Source organism: Heteronotia binoei, chromosome 13, assembly GCF_032191835.1.
Source record: "Heteronotia binoei isolate CCM8104 ecotype False Entrance Well chromosome 13, APGP_CSIRO_Hbin_v1, whole genome shotgun sequence".
Lineage (NCBI taxonomy): Eukaryota > Metazoa > Chordata > Lepidosauria > Squamata > Gekkonidae > Heteronotia > Heteronotia binoei.
In genome coordinates, this window is record NC_083235.1 from 59,593,409 (window position 1) to 59,615,626 (window position 22,218).

The window sequence follows — 22,218 nt, forward strand, 5'->3', positions numbered from 1 at the left end:
TCCAGCCCTCCTTAAGCATGTTCAGTCCTTTTCCAGTTTTCCTTATAGTTATGGTTATGTGGTGATATTTGAAAATAGTGCCTTTTCCCTTGCCTAGAGAGTGACAGAATTGTTCTTTTCAGTGTTTCCCGTGGGATTCTGACATTAAAATGCATAAAACATTCATGGCTGTGATGAAGGTGCTGTCCCAATGCAAGGAAGATGTCAGTTTTGCATGTTGCAGGTAATACATTTTCAGGATGAGTGCTTTTTCATTTTGCAAAAATGTGCCTTAATTTGTCCTTGTTCTTAGAACCCAAATTTTGTAGTTTAGTAAGGTATATGAAGCTGTAAAGAATGTTGGCTTATAAACAGTGCGATGTCCTAAGAAACAGAATTAAAAATATATATATTCTAGAAATATTTTCTCTCATGGACATGATCACATCCATGCTGTCTCCTAAAACTCTTCAGTTACACCTGAAAGTTCAAGCATGGGACTTCCTTCTGTTGTAAGGAGAGCAGAGGTGAATTGTTTGGTCCCTTCTCTTGCAGAGAATTCATTCTGGAACAAAAATTCCCAATCTACTAAATTTTGGTGAAGAAACATTACCCGGTTCTCTTTGTCTTGGGAAAATAACAATGTTGCTAGGGTTGCTGGTACTTGGGGGTGGGGGCAGGAATTCAGGAATACTATTCTTAAATACATGTTTCCATAACTAACGGTTCTAAGCAAGGAAATTCCTACTAAATCCAAATACATATATTTTACATTGACTTCAGTTCTTGAATCTACAGGTATGGTTTGAAGCCTTGTCCAGTTTGCTTGGGAGATCCTAAGGATCCAGTCAGCCTTCCTTGTGATCATGTGTTTTGTCAAAGTTGTATCAAACAGTGGCTGGTACCAGCACAGATGTTGTGTCCATTCTGCCTAGTCAGCCTGCCAAATGACTACACACTGACTGTGTCCAAGAAGCTCAGGTAAATCCTTATTTCTGTTCTACCAGATTAACCTTGGTATTAGTTTTGAGACTTTATCTTCTGATGACTTTACATCACTCTGTTGGACGAGTATTTCTTATGGTGCAGATTCTACAATTGGCTAGATAAGTAATTTCTCACCCATTTTTCCTGCAGTGACATCATCACCAAATACTCCAAATTTCGCAAGTTTTGCAATAGTTTTTTTATTGATCTGGTTTCTACAATGTGTTTCAAAGACAATGAGCCTCCTGAAAAAGCTGTGATTCAAGAGCTGTTGAAGTTGCTGTTTGCTCATGATAAGGCGGTTTTGAGAGGATGCCAGAGAGGTATGATTGCATACTCTTTTCAGTTCTATCCCAAATACATTGACCTTACAGTTTTTCTAAACTGGGTTTTATTGTACTTTTAGGTTCCGGAAAGCCAAGTGTGCACACAAAATCTCTGTCCCCTTTTGATGATGTAGTAGATAAAACTCCTGTAATCCGTTCTGTGGTGTTAAAGCTGCTTTTGAAATACAGGTGAGAACCGTCAGATTAGGATATGTGAGCCTGGTAAACGTATACTCCTGCTTTAAAGGTAGCCCCTTAATGTTTGCTCTAGATTCATTCATTCATACACGCACACACCTTTATTGGCATAAAAACCTGAATATGTTCTAGATTCAATTATTGCTTTCCTCTATTCCCAGCACTTGAAAAGGTGTGGGGGGAAGGGGGACAAGAGCATCCCTACCATGCTGCTAGCCCGTCAGAATTGGACCCTTACAGCATTTTTAAATTGCCTCAGTAGGCTTTTAATGAGCATGGGTGTCCATGGGTCAGACCGTGGGACACCATCACATATAGTTTGGCCTTTTGTCTCTATCACTTCTGAAACTTTGCTGGTTCTTTCCCCGTTCCCATTAACTAATGCACCCTTCTTTTATCTTTATTTAATGCACAATTAATGTCAATAGAGGCCCCCCCCCATTACTAAGGAACAAAGAATTTGTTTGTTTGCTTAGTTTCAGTGACGTGAAAGCCTACATGCAAGATTATTTATCACAAGTCGAAAACTGGATCCTATACGAAGACGATAAAACAGAACTTTATACCCTATTTGTGAACTGCCTTGAGGTAAGAACTGCCCTAACGTACGTCGTAAAGTAATTCTGGAACCCTTAGAGACTCATATGGACTTCATGGTCTTAACATTTCCTTTGTTCATTTGTTTTTCCAAATGTGGAGTCTGCTATTCTCCTTTAAATGATTTTAAACCATTTATTTTAACTCTGGACAATCTGCACCTGTATCACACCTCCCAGGCTCTTTCATTTTCTTTTTTTCATATGGGAAAAATCTCAAGTCATATGCAGGCAGTTGCTTTTCAGGAGGGAAAGGATGGACCTGAACAGAAGCTGCTTCTGATCTGGACTAGTCAGTTTTACCATTTAGGCAACAGGAAAGAAGGTTAAGGCAAGTGAACTAAACAGGCCTTTCTCCTTAATATCCAGCCAGATTCCCACCCACCCTTTCTCCAGCATTATAATTACATAGTTATCAAGCTGTTGCATAGTTATCAAGGTCAGGAATGTAGCATTCACTGTGCTACAAGTACTGTAAGTCAGGCGTCCCCAACCTTTTTGAGCCTGCAGGCATCTTTGGAATTCTGGCATAGCATGGTGGGCACAGCCACAAAATGGCTGCTGCAGGAGATGAAGCCAGCCACAAAATGGCTGCCACAGATTACCTTCCGTCACATAGTGAAGACCCTTGTGTTTTGATAGCTGCTGCTGCTGCCAAAGCAAAACTTTTAAAAGTCTTCACAGCCAATCAGATTCCCAGTGGCCAATTTAGAAGCCTTACTGGGCAATTCTAAAATCAATCTAAATGTCCTCCCTTCAGGATTCCATGTGTGAGAAATCAGGAGTGTCTGCTGAGGAAATTAAGACAACCTTTATGAGGGATGATGGACGCTTTCTGGCAAGCTATTTCCAGTGGAACAGTCAGGATACCGCTCAGGAAATTTCTATTGAGTATTTGCAGGGAGTGGCTCGCATCCGGATGTGCTTGGATAGGGCTGCAGAACTGGTGTACAGACTCCATGGGACAGCAAGTAAGTGGGATGATGGTATACCAATGAGGTGCTAATGTACCAAACAGCTACCATATGAGAGAGTTTTTGCTGATACAACTCTTGCTAAGTGTCAAGTACTGGGCAAAAGAAAGAAACCTATGTCTTTTGTGCTTCAGGTAAAAACTTGTTCCAAAAGCTGCACTTTTAAAAACAACTAAAATAAGTTTATTGATAAATTCCAAGTTGTACATAAAACTTTTTCCTTAAAAAATTAAAGAAATCTCAAATAGATTGGTATAGTTTACAAGCAAAGTCAACTGTGAATGGATATTGCATATGATATTGAGGTAGATTAGGTATAACTATAGAGAACACTATATGGAAGGATAATATACGCAGGGGTGTCGAACTCATTTGCCATGAGGGCCAGATCTTGACCTTGTTGGGCCAGGTCATGTGTGTCATAAAATGTAATGCCAGGTCAGGGAGATACAAACTTTATAAAGGGCACAGACAAACACACACAGTCTAATCCACCTCACTGGCTTGCTGAGCCTCAGCCAATAGAAGGAAGAGAGGCTTGGCTCAGGAGCTCTACTGTGCGACTGAGAGAGCCTGACAAAGCTCTCCTTCCCCTACTTCCTCCCCAAGGGAGGAGCTTTGCTGTGTTGCTCCTGTACAATTGAGCAAGCCTTGCAAAGCAAGTTGTGATGCAGAAGCAAGCAAGAGAGGGAGAAGGAAGCAGATGACAGCCAGTTGCTTGCGGGCCTGATAGGAGCCCTCCGGGGGACTGATTTGGCCCCCAGGCTGCAAGTTTGACACCTCTGATATACAGAGGCCATACTGCCAATACATAAATAGTATGATGTTGTAACTAAAGTAATTGACAGCTGAATTGAAAATAATACCTTGCACCACCCCAAGCCCAACAAAAAGAAGTAAGCAAATAAAAAGAGAAAGAGAGGAGAGTTTAGAATAACAAAGAGTTAAAGTGAGAGAAAGTGAAGGTAAGTTGTATTCTGAGGTATACAGAGTCCATACTGCCAATACATAAAATAGTATGATGTTGTAACTTAAAGTAATTGGCAGTTGAGCTGAAAATAATACCTTGCACCACCCCAAGCCCAACAAAAAGAAGTAAGCAAATAAAAAGAGAGAGAGAGGAGAGTTTAGAATAACAAAGAGTTAAAGTGAGAGAAAGTGAAGATAAGTTATATTCCAAGTTAGGAGGTAATGAGAAGTAGTGTATTTCAGAAAAGAAAACCATTTTTCTTCAAAAGATGTGGTCTTAGGAGTTGGAATATATTTTGGACATATGAAGTTGAGCCGTGATTTTCTCCATGATGAATTTTTGTGAACCAGAGTGTGAGTGATGGTAAGGTGTCGGATTTCCATAAGGATGCTGTAGCAGTTTTAACAGCTGTAAGAAGACCATCAATCAGATCACATATGAGTTTCAAAAGCTACACCTACAGTATATTTTCTGTAGTTGATCTTCCTCCTTTGAACCAAGGGGGTGCCTTTCACCTCCAGAGTGAGAGCACAATAGTTTTTCCTGACTAGATTTTTCCTAGCTGGAGGAGTAGTGCCCCTCCTTTTCTTGCCATTGTCAAGATAGGAGCTTCTAGGCTTATCATGTATTGTAATGTTTCTGACCTTAGCTCATTGTAAGCATAAACATTATAAACATATGTTGCTCAGTTCTGTCTCTTAATCCTTTTAGGCTTTGTCATTTTATTCTTATTTTAGTCTTTAAAGCAGGGGTGTTGAATGTGCAGCCGGAGGGCCCCTATCAGGCCTGAGAGAGAGAGAAAGTTTATGTGTGTGTTTTGTTGACTTGTTATGCCGGGGCTCTCCTGCGTGCAACTGGGTTTTGCCTCTACTTTTTCTCTGAATTCATGCCTTCATGGACCACTTTCTCACTAGGAAAGCAATGTAAACTATATAGATTAGGAATAACAAACCAGTGAGGTAGATTAGGTTGAGAGTATGTATCCAGATCAAGTTCACCCAGCACTGGGGATTGTAGACTGGGGATTTTAACCTAGGCTTCCCATATAAATAGGCTGATACTGACCACTATACATTGCTGTCTCTGTATTCTTGCACTGCCTCATAGGAGTTGTAATTATTTCTCTGGTGAAAACTATAGTTTTGTAGACAAAACACATAGCCCTCAGTCTGTGTCATGGTGCCTTCACATGTTCTTGACCAGCATGAGAAGCAACTTATGTACAAAAGCTCACAATACCCAGCCATTTCGTGTTTTCCTCTGGGTCTTAGGCTCAAAGTATTGACCATGAGATTTCTGGAATGAATGTCAGTAAATCAAAAGTAGGTTTACAACTTAGACATACACATCTGAACAACATGCAGACATTGTCTCCAGATTTTGGCACAATAATTCAGAGCAAGAGGTGTCAGTTATCAGAGACTGTTAAATAAAACATTGCAAGAGTGCTACTCTTTTAAGCATGTTTTATTTTAAGGGATTTTTTTTTTAAAAATCTTTAATTGTGTTTGTCTGTGTCCTTTAAAGTTAATATCTCCTCTACCTGGCATTTCATTTTGTGGCCCGGCCCAACAAGGTCTCATTTATGTCAGATCCAGCCATCAGAACAAATGAGTTTGAAACCCCTGCTTTAAAGCTTTCTAGCCTAATTTTGTCAATATATGCAAAAAAATAGATTCCATTTTTCTTGAAACTCAGATTCTGGTCTGTTATGCAAGTAATATATTAGCTTTACCATTGTCATATACTCATTTAATTTATTTTTCCAATCAATTCTGTACGTATTTCAGCTTTCCATTTAGATTCATATACCACTCTTGCCACCATACCATATATTTAAATAGTTCATTATGAATTTTTGGTATATTAGCTGGTAATATATTTCAAAGCATTTTTAAAAAATTCATCAGGTTAACTTTTAATATCTTTCGTATCTCTTCATGGATCTTCATCCAGTATTTTGGGCTTTGTTGCAAGACACCACATATGATAGTAGGTTGAATCTGTGCTCTTGCATTTCCAGCACGTGGCATTGTAACTCTTGCTCGCTTTTGCAATTTCTTTGGCTGTGATGTACTATCTAAGTAACATTTTGTACCAATTCTCCCTTAGTGTTTGGAATTCAGTGAACTTGATTTCTTTTGTCCATAAGTTTTCCCACTGACTCATAGTAATATTTTGTCCAAAGCTCTTAATCCATTTGATATACAGTCCTTCACTTGTTCTGTTTCTGTGTCATATTGTAATATAATATCATTTTGTATATTTTTCATAATAGATGTTTTAGATCACTTCTGATCATTTGTTCATAAGCCGTTTTCTGCCATAGATGGCCTCCTTCGTTTGCTATTCTTTATATTTTGATGCCATTTGATGATATGTCAGCCATTGGATATTCTTTCCTTCGCTTTGTATATCTTGCCAAGATTTGATTCTTCCATGTCTTATCATGTGATCATATGTTAGGTGAACATTTTTTTCTTGGTACTTACATCACAGTAGACATTAATTGGAGATGTCAATTGAGAAGTAGGTAGGCTTATTCTGTTTTTGCACTGAAATCATATTCTCAGCAGTCTATCTCTCACTGTATGACTACCATCTTGTTTTTGAATAGCTTTTAATGACTTCTTGATCCATAAGTAATTGTGAATTCCTTCCTTAATATTAGCTATTCCCAATTTAATATTCTTCTCATCTGGATTTGTAGTCCATTCTGATATCCAAACTAGTGCTGTTGCCTGATAATATAGCCTAACATTCTGTACTGCCAAACCGCCTCTCTTTTTCTCATCTTGCATTATTTTAAACCTCACTCTTGACTTTTTTTCATTCCATATGAAGTGGTTTATACTTCCCTGCGATTTTAAAAAACCTTTTCGTCTATATCAATTGGCAACCTTTGAAACAAAAAAGTTAGTTTTGGTAAGGCATTAATTTTGATAGCAGCAATTCTGCCTAGCCACAACATTTTCAATTTGTCCCATCTTTTCAGATCTTCGTAATGCTCGTCCATACTTTTTGGTAATTGTCTTTGTATAGGCTTTTATTTTGTCCTGTTATGTTGATGCCCAGATATTTTATTATTATTATTTTGGTTACAAGGTATCCAGTTAGTTTCTGTGTTTCTTCTTATTCTTCATTGGTTGTTTTTAACAAGATTATCTTGGTTTTCTTTTTGTTCAATTTGTATCCAGAATTAAGTTCCAAAGCTAGTTATTTGTTCCATTATGTATTTCAAAGAAGTATGAGGTCTTGTCACTGTTATAACAACATCATCTGCATAGCTTTTCATCTTAAATTCTTCCTAATCTTCCTTTATTTCAGTAATCCTATTATATTGTCTGATTTTATTGGCCATTATTTCCGTTGCTAGAATAAATAATAATGGCGATATTGAGCATTCTTGGAACTCTTCACTAAGATTCTGGCATTTTAAGGATTCTAGTAATTTAAAAATTTGTTTCCACAAACCATGTTTTGTAAAACTTTAAGCAGGAACGGCCAAAGCCCCCCCCCCCTCCTCAAGACCCACCAGCCTCTACCCATACTTACCAGCCTGGAGGCATGTGACATCAGACAAGTGGGTCCTTTCCATCACTGAGGAGGGTTACACGATAGAATTCATTCAGGTCCCCGGTTTTCATCACAACGCCTCTGTCATCAGCGCTCCTGGAAGAAGTACAAAATTTCCTACCAAAAAGAACAATAGATCCAGTTCCATCCAGGTTCAGAGGCCAAGGTTTTTATTCCTGCTACTTTGCAGTGCCCAGAAAGAATGGGTGTGAAGCACAGAGGCCATGTAGAAGATAAACAGGTTGCTTACTTGTAACTGATGATCTTCAAGTGGTCATCTGTGCATTCACACCACCTGCCCTCCTTCCTCACTGTTGTCTATCCTCCCTAGGTCAGGATCTTATAGTAGTCAGAAGGAACTGGCGGGATGTCCACCCTGGCCCACTGAGCATGCATGGTGGGGCTTCTGCTCATGCTCACTGAGTCTCGGCGCAAATATCCAGGGCCTGCTATGTACAGATCAGAGTCAGCGCAGGCACCCTAATCCCACAGTTGTCAATGCACAGATGACCATTCAAAGATCATCAGTTACAGGTAAGCAACCTGTCTTTCTGTTGCTTCGGACCAACACAGCTTCCCACCTGAATCTATATTATTGGTTTGTTTTACTATTTGCCCTTATTTGAAGGGAGTTAAGCAGACAAGCAGGATCTGGAGGGAAGTACCACTTCTCCAGAGCACATGATGCTTTAGGCAGGAAAAACCATTTCACTCTTGCTCTGGATGGGGGAAGAGTGCTCCCTCAGAAGCTTCTATCTTTGATGGGGCTGTGCTTGTGCAGTCCCAATGTGTGCCTGCACAGAGGATACAGTTACGAGTAAGTGCAACCCTGACTTTTCTTGTACTACCATTAGAGTGTTGCCTCCTTTCAGTTGTGAATCTATGCAATACATTGTCTGGTTGCTTGGGTGCTGCTCAAAACATTGAACATCAGTAGGTTACCATGGTTAGGAAATACAACCTGATTTCCTTTGTCTCTGTAGATGGTTCTAAAGATAATGAGAAGATGATCTACCTGCAGAGGGTGATGCAGTTTTGCAGACTAAATGACTGGTATAAAATTTACTTTGTCCGAAAGATTACTAACCAGTATGGCCTGGAGTTCACACAGAGCCTTTCCAAAGAACAGCAGTATCACTGGATATTTCCAACAGAAATAATTCAGCAACAACTGGTAATGTAAATTTATCTCTATCAGCCATTTACAACATCTAACTGTTGGCTATTGGGCAGTGATTTAGTGTGGGTGGGGGGTGGGGTGGGCAAATGGAGAATCTGTTAACGGGGGACATTTGAAAGCAGAATAAAAGGGGTTCCATTATGTTAAGCTTGGCTGCCCAAGCAGAATCTGGTTATCACTGAGCTTTGAGCAAGTAAAGTGGAATCAAGGAATGAGTGAGAAAGGTATTTGCCAGGATGCTTTAAAGTCCTTGACATGAGCCTGGGCCAAATTACTCCATAGGCTTATTCACCCTTCTAAAGATTAAGTTCATGCAGGAACTTTAAATCATGGACATTAACAAACTATTAAAACCCCAGCCAGAATATTATAACCCAGTACATTTAGCAGCCTAAAAAGTTCCTTGTAAAACAGATCATAGGCTAGAAGCAGACTATGAAAACAGTTCTAAAAATCAGTGACTTCAGTTAAAAGCCTGGGTGAAATAAATGTTTTTGCTTACTACCTAAAAGAGAGTAGGATAGATACCAGGCAAACCTCAAGTGGAAGAGTATTCCATGGTCAAAGTGTCACCAATTATAAAATCTTGCCTGTGGTGGCCACCTGTCTCACCTCTGCAAGTGAGGACATTGTTTCTCCCAGGTTGGAGACAGAAGGTGGCACTGGGAGAGAGGATGTCCCCTAGGCATCCCCTAATGTGTGGTGTGCCTCAGGGAGCCATCCTCTCCCCAATGTTTTTAACATCTACCCTTGCCCAACTGGTGCAGAGTTTTGGGCTGGGTTGCCATCAATATGCTGATGACACCCAGCTTTATCTGATGTTGGGCGGCCAGCAAGACGCTATCGCAGCTAATTTGGCTGAGGGACTGGGTCCACGGTGGGATGGCTAAAGCAGAGCCAGTTAAGACTGAACCTTTCTAAGATGGAGGTTCTTTGGTTGAGTCAGGAGGATGCAGTTATGGAGCCCCAGCTCCCAGCTCTGGACAGTGTGCCATTGAAACCGGCACTTTCTGCTTGGAGATGGGGTTATTCTGGATGCCTCTCTGACAGTGGAGACCTAGGTTTCCAACGTTGCCAGGCTGGCATTTTGCCAACTCCATCAAGACAGGCAGCTCACCCCCTATTTTTCCTGCTCCAACCTAGCCATTATAATCCATGCAACAGTCACCTCCAGGCTGAATTACTGTAACTTGCTTCACACAGTCCTGCCCTTGAGGCTGACCCGGAAACTGCAGCAGGTGCAGAATGCAGTGGCCTGTTCTACAAGAACTGCCGTGGTTCCCAGTGGAGTACCAGATCAGATTCCAGGTCCCGGTATTGATCTTTAAGGCCTTTAATGGCCGGGGACCCTTGTATCTTTGGGACCATCTCTCCTGGAAGCCCCCAAGAGAGCCTTGTGCTCTAGTGATCAACATCTGCTAGTGGTCCCTGGCCCTAGAGATATCTGGCTGTCTTTGGCTAGGGCCTTCCGTGCCCTGACCCCCACCTGTTGGAACTCTCTGCCAAATTCCACCTAGGTCCTGTGGGACTTATGCCCATTCCAAGGGGCCTGAAAGGCAGAGAGGTTCTGCCAGGCATTTGGTTGGGGGCAGGGATGGTTCCATCTTGACACTCCCACTTCCATTTCATCTTCACCCCTCCTACATGATAACAGCATTTCTAGAATCTGATGCTAGGGGGTCATACTGTTTTTGACATTATTGAGTCTGATTTTATTATTCGTTCGTTGTTATAACTTGCTGTAAACCACACTGAGCCTGAGCAAATAAGGAAGGGTGGCAAAAAAAATTAAATAAATAAATAGATAGAGAGCAGGGCTTGTGTGAAAGATCTTAATTGCAATCAAGAAATCATGGTGTTTTCTAGTCTGATTTCATATTCAAAGTTTTTTAAAAAATGGGACTTCTTCTGTGTTGTGGCTGCAGAGGCATCAGCCTGGACAGATTGATCGGTTCCTGGCATGGGGCAAAAACTACAAAATGATGCGTGATGCTGTGGGAAAAGCTGTGATAGAAGGCCACTTGAAGAGCATAGAAGCAGCCCTGAAGGTAAAGCCTTTTTCTTTAAATGGCACAGTTGCCTTTGATTGGTCTGAAAGTTGACCATTGTCTGTTTTGTGGCAAAGAAAACATGCCTCTGTTTAGTTTCTTTTCTTTCTCTTTTTATAGTTGAGCTTGATAAATATGTTTTCTTGATTAATTTCTATTATTTTTTAGTTGTCATTTGTCTGGGCATATATATGCAGTATTTTTTTCTAGGACTTCTCTTAGAGGATCAGTTATCCAATATTGGGTTGGCAGAATGTGCAGGTGAGAAGCCACATGGCACATTGATGGAGCATCAAGGGCAGCAAAATGCTGTTCTCTTTAGCCTGCTGCATGCCATATTCAGATAATTAAAGGGAATGTTTGTATCATGAGAGATATTTTCCTCCTCCTGCCATTTTATTTCAGTTAACTGATTAAAAATATTTATACTTCATATTCATAACCAGAGTTCCTGAGCTTCCTATGAACATCTTGCATTACATTTTGGGATAAGAGCTTACCTATAGGGAGGTAGAGAAAATGTAGAGAAAAATCTGTTACTGCTGTTGGGAAGCCTCTGAGGACAGAGTTGAAACAGTAGCTGTTGTCCAGATATAAAAATATTCTCCTCCCTGGTTTCCTACAGCAAAAAAAAAATGGTCTCTAGGTGGCAATGCAAAGATGCTCTACAAAAGTTGGGGATCTTCCCTTCTCCATTAGACCACAAATTATTAACGTAGATAGATACTAGAGGTGTGCATTTGGAATATACTGACATGAATAAATACCCGAAAAATACCTTGTTGATATTTTGGGGGTGTTTATTCAGCCAAATACAGATCAGAGATACAGATCAGATAGCCTTGCTGGGCGCAGCTTGAAGACATTTAAAGAAATCACAGTCTCTTTAAATGCCTTCTGAGTTTACACTGGCGAGATACTTCTGTGTTGACTCCTGTGCCAGAAATTTCCATGTCCACCTCTGATTCTCCATTTTTAAACGTGGCTTGTCCCACGCTAAAGTGCTCTGTTTCTGCTGGTCTCTTAATTTATATTGTGAGGGAGTATCCCTATCTTTGTAGTATTCTTCTCAATCAACACATGGTGGTGCTTGCTGTCTGATTTTTGCGCTTCCCAAATTCCTTTCCAACATAGTTTGATTTTGACCATTTATTCCTGTTATGGAGAAGCTGTGGACCACTTAGTGCAAAGAGGACAGGAAAAGAGTGTTTCGGGGGGGGGGGGTGCAATCTGTTGGTTGCGTGCTGGTGCAAGCAGAAATTATTTTCTCTCCTTCCAGCTTGTTGAGAGAGAGGAGAGGTTGGTGATTTAAACAGAGCTGCAAAAATAGAATGTAGTTTGTGGGAGGGGGGAATCCACAGTGAGCAACAGAGTGTATTTCACAACTTGGCGGAAAGTGTATTTTTAAAAGCTGTTTTTCCCCAAAGATTGATGAAGGTGGGGAAATGCTGGACATAAGAACATAAGAGAAGCCATGTTGGATTAGGCCAATGGCCCATCCAGTCCAACACTCTGTATCACACAGTGGCCAAAAATTTATATATATACACACACTGTGGCTAATAGCCACTGATGGACCTCTGCTCCATATTTTTATCTAACCCCCTCTTGAAGCTGGCTATTCTTGTAGCCGCCACCACCACCTCCTGTGGCAGTGAATTCCACATGTTAATCACCCTTTGGGTGAAGAAGTACCTCCTTTTATCCGTTCTAACCCAACTGCTCAGCAATTTCATTGAATGCCCATGAGTTCTTGTATTGTGAGAAAGGGAGAAAGGTACTTCTTTCTCTACCTTCTCCATCCCATGCATAATCTTGTAAACCTCTATCATGTCACCCCGCAGTTGACATTTCTCCAAGCTAAAGAGCCCCAAGCGTTTTAACCTGGAAGAGAGGTCCAGGCTGATACTCTGGTTCTCCCCCTCCCTCCCCTTTCTCCCACCTTGCAAGAGGCAGGAACATCAAAGGGCAGCTTATGGCGAGAGTCAAATGGTGAACCTTTCCGCCTATCCCCACCCCCCTCCAAGTGGGAAACAGTCAACAGAGCAGAGATCTCTCAAAAGTTCCTTAAAAACATGTTGGATCAGGCCAATGGCCCATCCAGTCCAACACTGTGTCACACAGTGGCCAAAAAAACCCAGGTGCCATCAGGAAGTCCATCAGTGGGGCCAGGACACTAGAAGCCATCCCACTGCCCCCCCCAGTCACCAAGAATACAGAGCATCACTGCCCCAGACAGAGCTCCATCAATACAATGTGGCTAATAGCCATTGATGGACCTCTGCTCCGTATGTTTATCCAATCCCCTCTTGAAGCTGTCTGTGCTTGTAGCCACCACCACCTCCTGTGGCAGTGAATTCCATGTGAATTCCATGTGTTAATCACCCTTTGGGTGAAGAAGTACATCTTCTTCGTGGTCTCTGTGCATCACACTGATGGGAGTAGGCGCCAGCGCCGATCTCGATCGGTAAACTTCAAAAGCTGCGGATTTCCGCGCCGACGTCCCAGTGCGCATGCCCGCCCCCCCCCCCCCCCCCGCGCATGCTCACTGGGACAGGAGCGGACATCCCGCCAGTTCTCTTCTGACCGCCGCGCTGATCAGTCGATCTTCTCTGCTACGGTCGGTGAACTTACCCTTGGATAATAATTTTTTCTTCTATTCTTCTTAGTTAGATAGTTGTAGTTATAGTTGTAGTTATAGTGTAGTTTTAGATAGTTAGTAATAGTTGCGGGAGAGCGGGGGAGTTTTTCCCGCCCTTCGGGGCCCCCTCTCCCTACTTTCGTTTTCCCGCCGTTCGTTTCCCTCGTATGGAAAGACGGTGGGGGTTCTTTCGCCGCTGCTCCTCGTGCGGGAGTAAAATCGCCCCTCCGGACGGGCACGAACTGTGTTTGCTGTGCCTGGGCGAGAGGCACCGTCCTGACTCCTGTCCTCATTGCGCCAAGTTTTCGCGCCAAACGAGGAAGAACAGGGCAGCCCGACTTGCAGCGGCACTGATGGAGCAGGCTCTTTCCCCTCGTCGCCAGCAGGCTGAGCAGGCGGAACAGCCCTCCGGTCATTCCGACCAGTCGGCACCGAAGTCGGTCGACACCGACCAGACCCCTCCCGACACCGACCGCCCTAAGAAAAAGCCGGGCGATGCGGTAACCTCGGAATCCTCGACGCCAGCTAAACGGCGCAAGGAGGAGAAAGGGGCATCAGCTGTAAAGGGGAAGAAGGACAAGAAACAGAGACACAAATCGGCGCCGCTCTCCGCGCCGGTGTCTCCCGTGGACCCTACGGCTCCGATAGTCCCTCCGCTAAAGCTCTTCGCGTCCCCGATACGCCACTCCGACACTCCTTTAGACTCGAGGTCGACGCAGCTGGTCATTTCGGACTCTGATTCGGACATAGAATCGGGCCAGAGGGTCGGTACCGACCGCAGCCCTCTCGGCCGAAGCACCCCTCGACAGCGAAGCCCACTGGTCAGACCGAGTGATCGGCCCCGAGACCGTTCAGCCAGCAGGTCACGATCTCCTCTCGGCAAGGACGAAGGCCGATCGCCTCGTGGAGCCCCGTCCCACGTCCCATGGGACCAGAGGCAATGGCAGTATTTGTATGGGGCGTACCCAGTACAACCTCATTACCCATGGCTGCCGCCGCGACAACCCGAATGGGACCAAGCTTCTGAGACATCTTACCGGTCCCGCACGTCTTTTCGCACGGTGAAGACGGCCCCGTCGGCGTCGGTGTCGAAACCCCTAGAACCACGCACGAAGGAGCACGACTTCGCCCCACCGTTAAAGCCGAGGTCGACCCCGACAGCCCCAGCATCCCCATTGAAGCCGGTGCAGCCATCGGACTTGTCCGACTCCCCGGACGAGTCTCCCAGGTCGCCGGGGGGTTCGTCTCCTGACGGAGGACCTTCGTCGCCGGACGAGCCATCGCCACCGGGAAAGACCTCGGACGAACAGCCGATCTCGCCATCGGAGGACCTCAAGTCCTACGGCGACTTAGTAAAGCGGATGGCTCAAACCCTCTCGCTCCCGACGGTCCAGCCACAACCGGTCGTTACCGATACGGTTTTCGACATCGTGCAACAGGACACTTCCACCGCTGTGGCACTGCCTCTGACCAATGTTATGTTGCAGACTGCCAAGTCCTCATGGGACAAGCCGGCGTCCACGCCTGTGTCCTCTCGCAGGCTGGACCATATGTACAGGATCCAGGAGTCATCAGCAGAGTTCCTGTACGTGCACCCGAGACCGAACTCAGTGGTAGTGTCCTCTTCGTCAAAGGCGAAGAAGACCCATTCCACGCCCCCCGATAAGGAGGGTAGGAAACTGGATGCAATAGGAAGACGGCTTTACACCACAGGCTCACTGGGAGTCAAAGTTGCAAACTACGCAGCCTGTATGGGCAGATATCAATATGCCCTATGGGACCAGGTCTCCACCATTCTTGGTTCCATCCCGGAGCAGGCGAAGACCTCACTGAGAAAGCTGCAAAAGGAGGGCATGGCCCTCGCAAAACAACAGCTGAACTCAGCAAAACACTCGGGGGACACGTGCGCCAAAACATTGACCACTGCTATCGCCCTCCGCAGACATTCCTGGCTCCGTTCCACGGCACTGCAACACGACACGCAGGCCTATGTGGAGGATCTACCGTTCGATGGCTCGGGATTGTTTAGCTCAAACACGGACTCGGTCTTGCAAGAGTTAGACAAAAGTATAAAGACATCTCGGAACCTGGGAGTAACAAGCCCCCGCACTCCAGCCAAGAGACAGTGGCCAAAGACGTGGCACAAGAAGCCCTACTCAAAGTCGCCAGAGCGGCAATGGCGCTCCAAGCAGCCAGCTTTTCCGCGGCCCCAGTACCAGCAGAAACCTAAGTACTCGCCACCCTCTACCCAGGTACCCAGGCAGAAGGGTTCCAAACAAAAGCAGGGCCTTTGACTGCCTCCCGCCCCTGTATGGCCCTGTGGACTTGCACAGTATCCGGTTGGCACGTTTCCTCCCTGCCTGGGCCCGCATCACGTCGGACCGCTGGGTGCTGTCAATTATTCAACAGGGCTATGGGATAGAGTTTACCAACCCCCCACCCACCCCGACTTTCGTTTACACCCCTCCTTCGCAAACCCTCCGGGAAGAAGTATGCTCCCTCCTCGACAAGGCCGCGATCGAGAGGGTCCCTACGCACCAGCTCCGGCGTGGCTTCTACTCCCGATATTTTGCAGTCCCGAAACGGGACGGGGGCCTTCGGCCAATTATGGACCTACGGGCCTTGAACCGATTCGTAAGATGCGACAAGTTCAGGATGACAACCCTGCAGTATATCCTCCCGCTGCTGGGACAAGGGGACTGGATGGCCACGCTCGATCTAAAGGACGCATATTTTCATATATCGATTCATCCCTTCCACAGACAGTTCCTCCGCTTCACAATTGGAGAGGAGCACTTCCAATACAGGGCTCTTCCCTTTGGGCTATGCACGGCCCCTCGGGTGTTCACCAAGGCGATGGTGGTGATTGCCGCTCACTTGAGACAGCAAGGGGTAACACTCTTCCCGTACATCGACGATTGGCTCCTGGTGGCGGAGTCCAGGGAGTCCTTGCTGCGGCACATAGAAATCACCCTTGCCCTGGTGGAAGAACTGGGACTCCAAATAAACCAGAAGAAGTCCCATCTCCAGCCCGCGCAACGCGTGCAATTCATAGGGGCGATATTGGATTCAAGGGAGTGCAAGGCATTCCTCCCTCCAGACCGCGCGAATGCCATCGTGCGAACAGTAGCGGCTTTCCGGCAGAATCCCGTGGTCTCAGCACGGAAGGTCCAGAGACTGTTAGGACTTATGGCAGCCACCACGGCGGTGCTCCCCTTCGCAAGGCTGAGAATGCGGACTCTACAGCTTTGGTTCTTGAGGAGCTTCAAATGCAACCTGGAGCCGTACTCCAGACTCCTAACGGTACCGCCGGAGGTGCTGGAGTCCCTAAGCTGGTGGGGTCAGAAACAGTACCTAGTGGAGGGAGCCCCCTTCCACAAACCAGTACCAGTGCTAACGATCACAACGGACGCATCCCTATGGGGCTGGGGTGCCCACATGGGAGGAATATGTGTGGGGGACAGGTGGCCGAGTCGCTACAGTCAACAGCACATCAACCTGCTGGAGCTCCTGGCCATCTTCCACGCCATCTTCTCCTTCCAGACTCTTCTGAAGGGAAAAGCAGTAGCGGTGTTGACCGACAACACCACAGCGGTGGCGTACGTCAACAGGCAAGGGGGGACGGTGTCCCGCAACCTTTGCAAATTGGCCATCTCGCTGTGGGAGCTGTGCAGATCGCTGGGGGTCTCCCTACAGGCAGCCCACCTGCCGGGAGTGAACAATGTGCAGGCAGATTTCCTCAGTCGCGGAGGAGCCCTGTCTCACGAGTGGGAACTGAACTCAGAGTTCCTGGATCCGGTCTTCCGCAGCTGGGGGACACCGGAGCTGGACGTGTTTGCTACGAGGCACAATGCGAAGTGCGACCTGTTTTGCTGCAGAGGGGGAGCGGACCCCTTGGCCCTCGGGGACGGTCTCCTAATCCCCTGGACCCACCATACAGTGTATCTGTTCCCGCCCATCCCATTGCTAACCAAGGTCGTGCAGAAACTTCTACGGGAGCGCCCACAGGGGATCTTGGTGACGCCATGGTGGCCGAGACAACACTGGTTCCCCTTGGTCCTACGACTGGCCAAGGGGAGGTATTACCGATTCCCACAGGCCCCGGACCTTCTCCTCTCCTACCAGGGCAGGATCCTCCATCACGATGTGCCGCACCTCAGGCTGACGGCATGGCGCCTGTGATTTCGGACAGGGCGCAGTTTGTCATAATGAACGCGCGGAAGGCATCTACGAGGAAGTCATACGCAGCTAAGTGGGCGAAGTTTGCGGAGTTCGCGGCCAGTCGCTCCGTACCTCCCAGTAGAGCGGGACTGCCCGTGATTTTTGATTTCCTGATTGTGCTGCTGGACAAGGGCCTCGCCCAATCGTCCGTGCGGGTTTACCTGGCGGCCATTTCGGCACAACATCAGAATATAGAGGGCCGGTCGGTTTTCACGCATCCGGACACAAAGCGGTTCCTCAAGGGCATGACGAGACTGTACCCGGCAGTTCGGAACCCTGCCCCAGCCTGGGACTTGCCCCTGGTCCTGAGGGCACTAACGGGAAGACCTTTTGAGCCTATGGCCTCCTGCTCTCCTCACCTATTGGCCTGGAAAACAGCCTTTTTGGTGGCCATCACCTCGGCGAGGAGGGTGGGGGAGCTGGCGGCGCTGCGCTGCGATGCCCCCTACCTTAATTTCTCAGCGGATGGGGTGATGCTCCGCCCTGACGTTAAGTTCCTACCGAAGGTGGTATCCCCGTTTCACCTGAATTCGGAAATATTTCTGCCGGTTTATTTCCCGTTGCCGGCTAATGACTCAGAACGGCGCCTTCACGCCCTGGATGTTAAACGGGCGCTATCTTTCTATCTTCACCGCACAAGTCAGTCGCGGAGAGACCCCAGACTGTTTGTATCGTACGCTGGACCCTCCACGGGCCTGCGGATCTCCTCGCAGCGCTTGTCCAAATGGATTACGGGGGCGATCCGCCTGTGCTACATGCTCCACAAGAGGCCGCTGCCCGGCCCTCTACGGGCTCATTCCACGCGAGCTATGGCAGCATCGGCTGCGTTCATGAAGGGAGTGGCCCTGCAGGACATCTGTAAAGCTGCCACATGGGCATCAGCTCACACCTTCGTGACACACTACGCGCTGGACCTGGGGCAGAGACGAGCTTCCGCTGTGGGCCACGCTGTGTTGCAGTCCGTCTCCTCGTGATGGACCGTCGCACCCGCCTCCAGGTAGGCTTGAGCTTGCTAGTCTCCCATCAGTGTGATGCACAGAGACCACGAAGAAGATAAACAGGTTTCCTACCTGTAACTGATGATCTTCGAGTGGTCATCTGTGCAGTCACACTACCCGCCCGACCTTCCCCGCTGCTGACGGTCCCTCCTGAGGGGCTAACGTGGCGGTCAGAAGGAACTGGCGGGATGTCCGCTCCTGTCCCAGTGAGCATGCGCGGGGGGGGGGGGGGGGGCCGGGCATGCGCACTGGGACGTCGGCGCGGAAATCCGCAGCTTTTGAAGTTTACCGATCGAGATCGGCGCTGGCGCCTACTCCCATCAGTGTGACTGCACAGATGACCACTCGAAGATCATCAGTTACAGGTAGGAAACCTGTTTTTCCTTTTATCCATTCTAACCTGACTTCCTTTTATCCATTCTTCCTTTTTATCCATTCTAACCTGACTGCTCAACAATTTCATTGAATGTCCACAAGTTCTCGTATTGTGAGAAAGGGAGAAAAGTACTTCTTCCTCTATCTTCTCTATCCATGCATAAACTTCTATCATGTCACCCCTCAGTCAACGTTTCTCCAAGCTAAAGAGCCCCAAATGTTTTAACCTTTCTTCATAGGGAAAGCGTTCCAACCCTTTAATCATTCTAGTTGCTCTTTCCTGCACTTTTTCCAATGCTATAATATCTTTTTTGAGGTACGGTGACCAGAATTGTACACAGTACTCCAAATGAGGCTGCACCATCAATTTATATAGGGGCATTACGATGCTGGCTGATTTGTTTTCAGTTCCCTTCCTAATAATTCCCAGCATAGCATTGGCCTTTTTTATTGCAATCGCACACTGTCTCCACATTTTCAGTGAATTATCTACCATGACACCAAGATCTCTCTCTTGGTCAGTCTCTGCCAGTTCACACCCCAACTTGTATTTACAGTTAGGATTTTTAGCCCCAATGTACATTACTTTGCACTTGGCCACACTGAATCCTTTCTAAAGGTGAGACTGTCTGCTTCCTAATTGAAGTTTCCTCCACCAAATTTGCCAAGTGAATGAATGAGGGAGAAATGAGCTGCCTCTCTGAGCTTGGCCCAAGAACACATCCTGCTAAGCTGCTATGCAAAGTACAAGAAAAATACTTTTTTCTGCAGTAACAGTGCAAACTGTAGGAAGCAACATTTAGCATAGTGAAATGAAACCTTCGCAAAGAATGGGAAGGAGGTGATCTGTAGGTTAGTTTGCTGTTATTGTTTTGCAAAGAAGATACATTTGTGTGTTCACTTCATAAGCCAAAACAAGTAGGGTTTTTTTTAATGTCTTTCTGTTTTCCACCACACGTGCAATATACAAGCAAAAGCTGATTGCAGTGGGCTTTCTTAGGCAATCCCAAACAGCCTCCGCCTCTTCCTCTCTCTGCATTCTTGTTAAAGGTCATGGGGGAGGGGAGAGGAGGGGTGGTCCTGAATAAAAAAGCACTAAGGATGCCACCCTCTCCTTCATGTTTCCCCTCCCCAGCATCAGGTGTCTGCCTCTGAAACTGCTTACTGCACACTGGCCAGGTATGTTTGGGTCACACCCCACAGAAAGTACAGCATTTGAACCAATACATCTGCCTTTATACCAAATGAGCCAGACGATCTAAGAAACCAAGGCTTGACCATCTCTAGGTGGTGGCTGGAGATCTCCCCTGGTGATAGAAATCACCTTAAGGTAAAGGTAGTCCCCTGTGCAAGCACCAGTCGTTTTCGACTCTGGGGTGCCATTGCTTTCGCAACGTTTTCACAGCAGACTTTTTATAGGGTGGTTTGCCGTTGCCCTCCCCAGTCATCTACACTTTCCCCCCAGCAAGCTGGGTAATCATTTTACCGTCCGCGGAAGGATGGAAGGCTGAGTCAACCTGAACCACTGGGATCGAACTCAGGTCGTGAGCAGAGGGCTCCGACTGCAGTACTGCAGCTTTACCACTCTGTGCCATGGGGCCCTTAGAGATCACCTTACCTAGAGAAAATGGTCATTGTGGAAGGTGGACCCCCCACAAGGCTTTTGTTCCTGGCTTCAGCCCCTGGTTTTGTAGCATCTTTTTAAAAGCCTTTCCCCCATCCTTGAGTCAGTCAAAAATGAATTGCCACACCTTGTCATTAATATTATTTTTGTGTTCTCTAATTTTATTGCATTTTAATGAGCTTTAAATGAGTATCATAATGTACACTACCCTCAGACCAGTCCAATGAGAGGGTGCTGGGAAAATTTTTCTCCAGTTCTCCCCTCTCCCCCCCCCCCCTTCTCCTTCTTGCATAACTTGCAGACCTTGTTGGCTTCAGATGCTTCAGACTTCTGTATAAAAGAATCAAACAGGTTGACCTCATAGATCAGGATGCAAACATCGACAATACAGATTAGTTCCCCTGGAGAAAATTATTTCTCTGGATGATGTATCCTGGTAGCCCTCTTGGCAGGCATTCTGGGAAAGCTCCAGGAGTTGCCTGGAGATTCCTAACACCAAATACCTTAGTTCCTCTGCATTTGTGATTTACCCAGTGATTTGCATAACTATGGCTTGCAACTGAAGTAGTTTCCTACTTTTCCAGAGAGAAGAAACAAAGAATGACACTTTTGAAACTCAAAGGGGAGGGGGGCATTCAATCACAGCTCTGGCGAGTGTAGAGGACTTCCTTGCCAGGATTAATTGTATGGGGGGGGGGTTTAAAAAGGACTCTTTCCCTCTGTACGGTATTTCCCCAGTGGGAGGAGAGAACTGTTTAGGGTTGGGGGGAGGGCAGCAAAGGGGCAGTGTGTGATTTTGGGAAAAAGAGATGCTCACATCTGTGGGGGTTGCACTAAACACCATTCACACAAGCAAACCACAAAGGTACCGTTAGTTAAATGCCCACCCAACCAGAATCACAGTGTTCCAAGAACGCTCAGCATCACACTTACTGTCAAATTGAAATGCTGTGAACGAAGCAAGCTCTTGATTATTGGCCAGCAGTGTTAGTTGCTATAGCGAGTGCTTGCAGGCTATCGGACGGAGAACAAAGAAGTGCTTGTGGGTTATCGGAGGTGGGCTATCGGATTGAGAACAATTAAGGGGGGAGGGAGGGGGGAGATTTATAGGGACTCAAGACACCGGAAATTCACCTGTCCATGTGCCAACAAGTGGAGATCTTCAGAAATGCAGGATGGCCAACTGGAGGAAAAGGGGCAAAAAAAACCCCTTGCAGTTTCATATTCAATTTATCCGGGATCGAGGTGAAGAGGGGCAACTAACTCCTAGAGCATCAGGATTGAGATACTCCAGGGCAAAGGGGGTTCAATGCAGGATTCGGCACAGTTTAGTATAAAAGCAAATTTTGCTCTGGGATAAAATCAAGGGCAAGTCCAAATTCAGTGTAAAATCAAATTTCAGGAACAGGACTGAAACATGATTATCCAGCCAGTGTAAAAAGGGCCATAGATCAGGGGTGTCAAACATGTGGCCTGAGGGCCAGATCAGGTCCCTGGAGGGTTCTTATCAGGCCCGTGAGCAACT

At 46.3% G+C, this 22,218-nt stretch overlaps 1 protein-coding gene across 1 annotated transcript in view; it reads left to right on the forward strand.

Annotated features, from left to right (window-relative positions):
• Positions 1-22,218, forward strand: part of LOC132581016 (E3 ubiquitin-protein ligase RNF213-like) — a 199,079-nt gene that overhangs the window by 148,271 nt on the left and 28,590 nt on the right. Inside the window, exons 40-47 of the mRNA XM_060252036.1 lie at positions 123-223; positions 778-960; positions 1,117-1,289; positions 1,373-1,481; positions 1,967-2,078; positions 2,847-3,057; positions 8,590-8,780; positions 10,712-10,834. Coding sequence (XP_060108019.1) covers positions 123-223; positions 778-960; positions 1,117-1,289; positions 1,373-1,481; positions 1,967-2,078; positions 2,847-3,057; positions 8,590-8,780; positions 10,712-10,834 — 1,203 coding nt within the window. The remainder of the gene's footprint in view (positions 1-122; positions 224-777; positions 961-1,116; positions 1,290-1,372; positions 1,482-1,966; positions 2,079-2,846; positions 3,058-8,589; positions 8,781-10,711; positions 10,835-22,218) is intronic.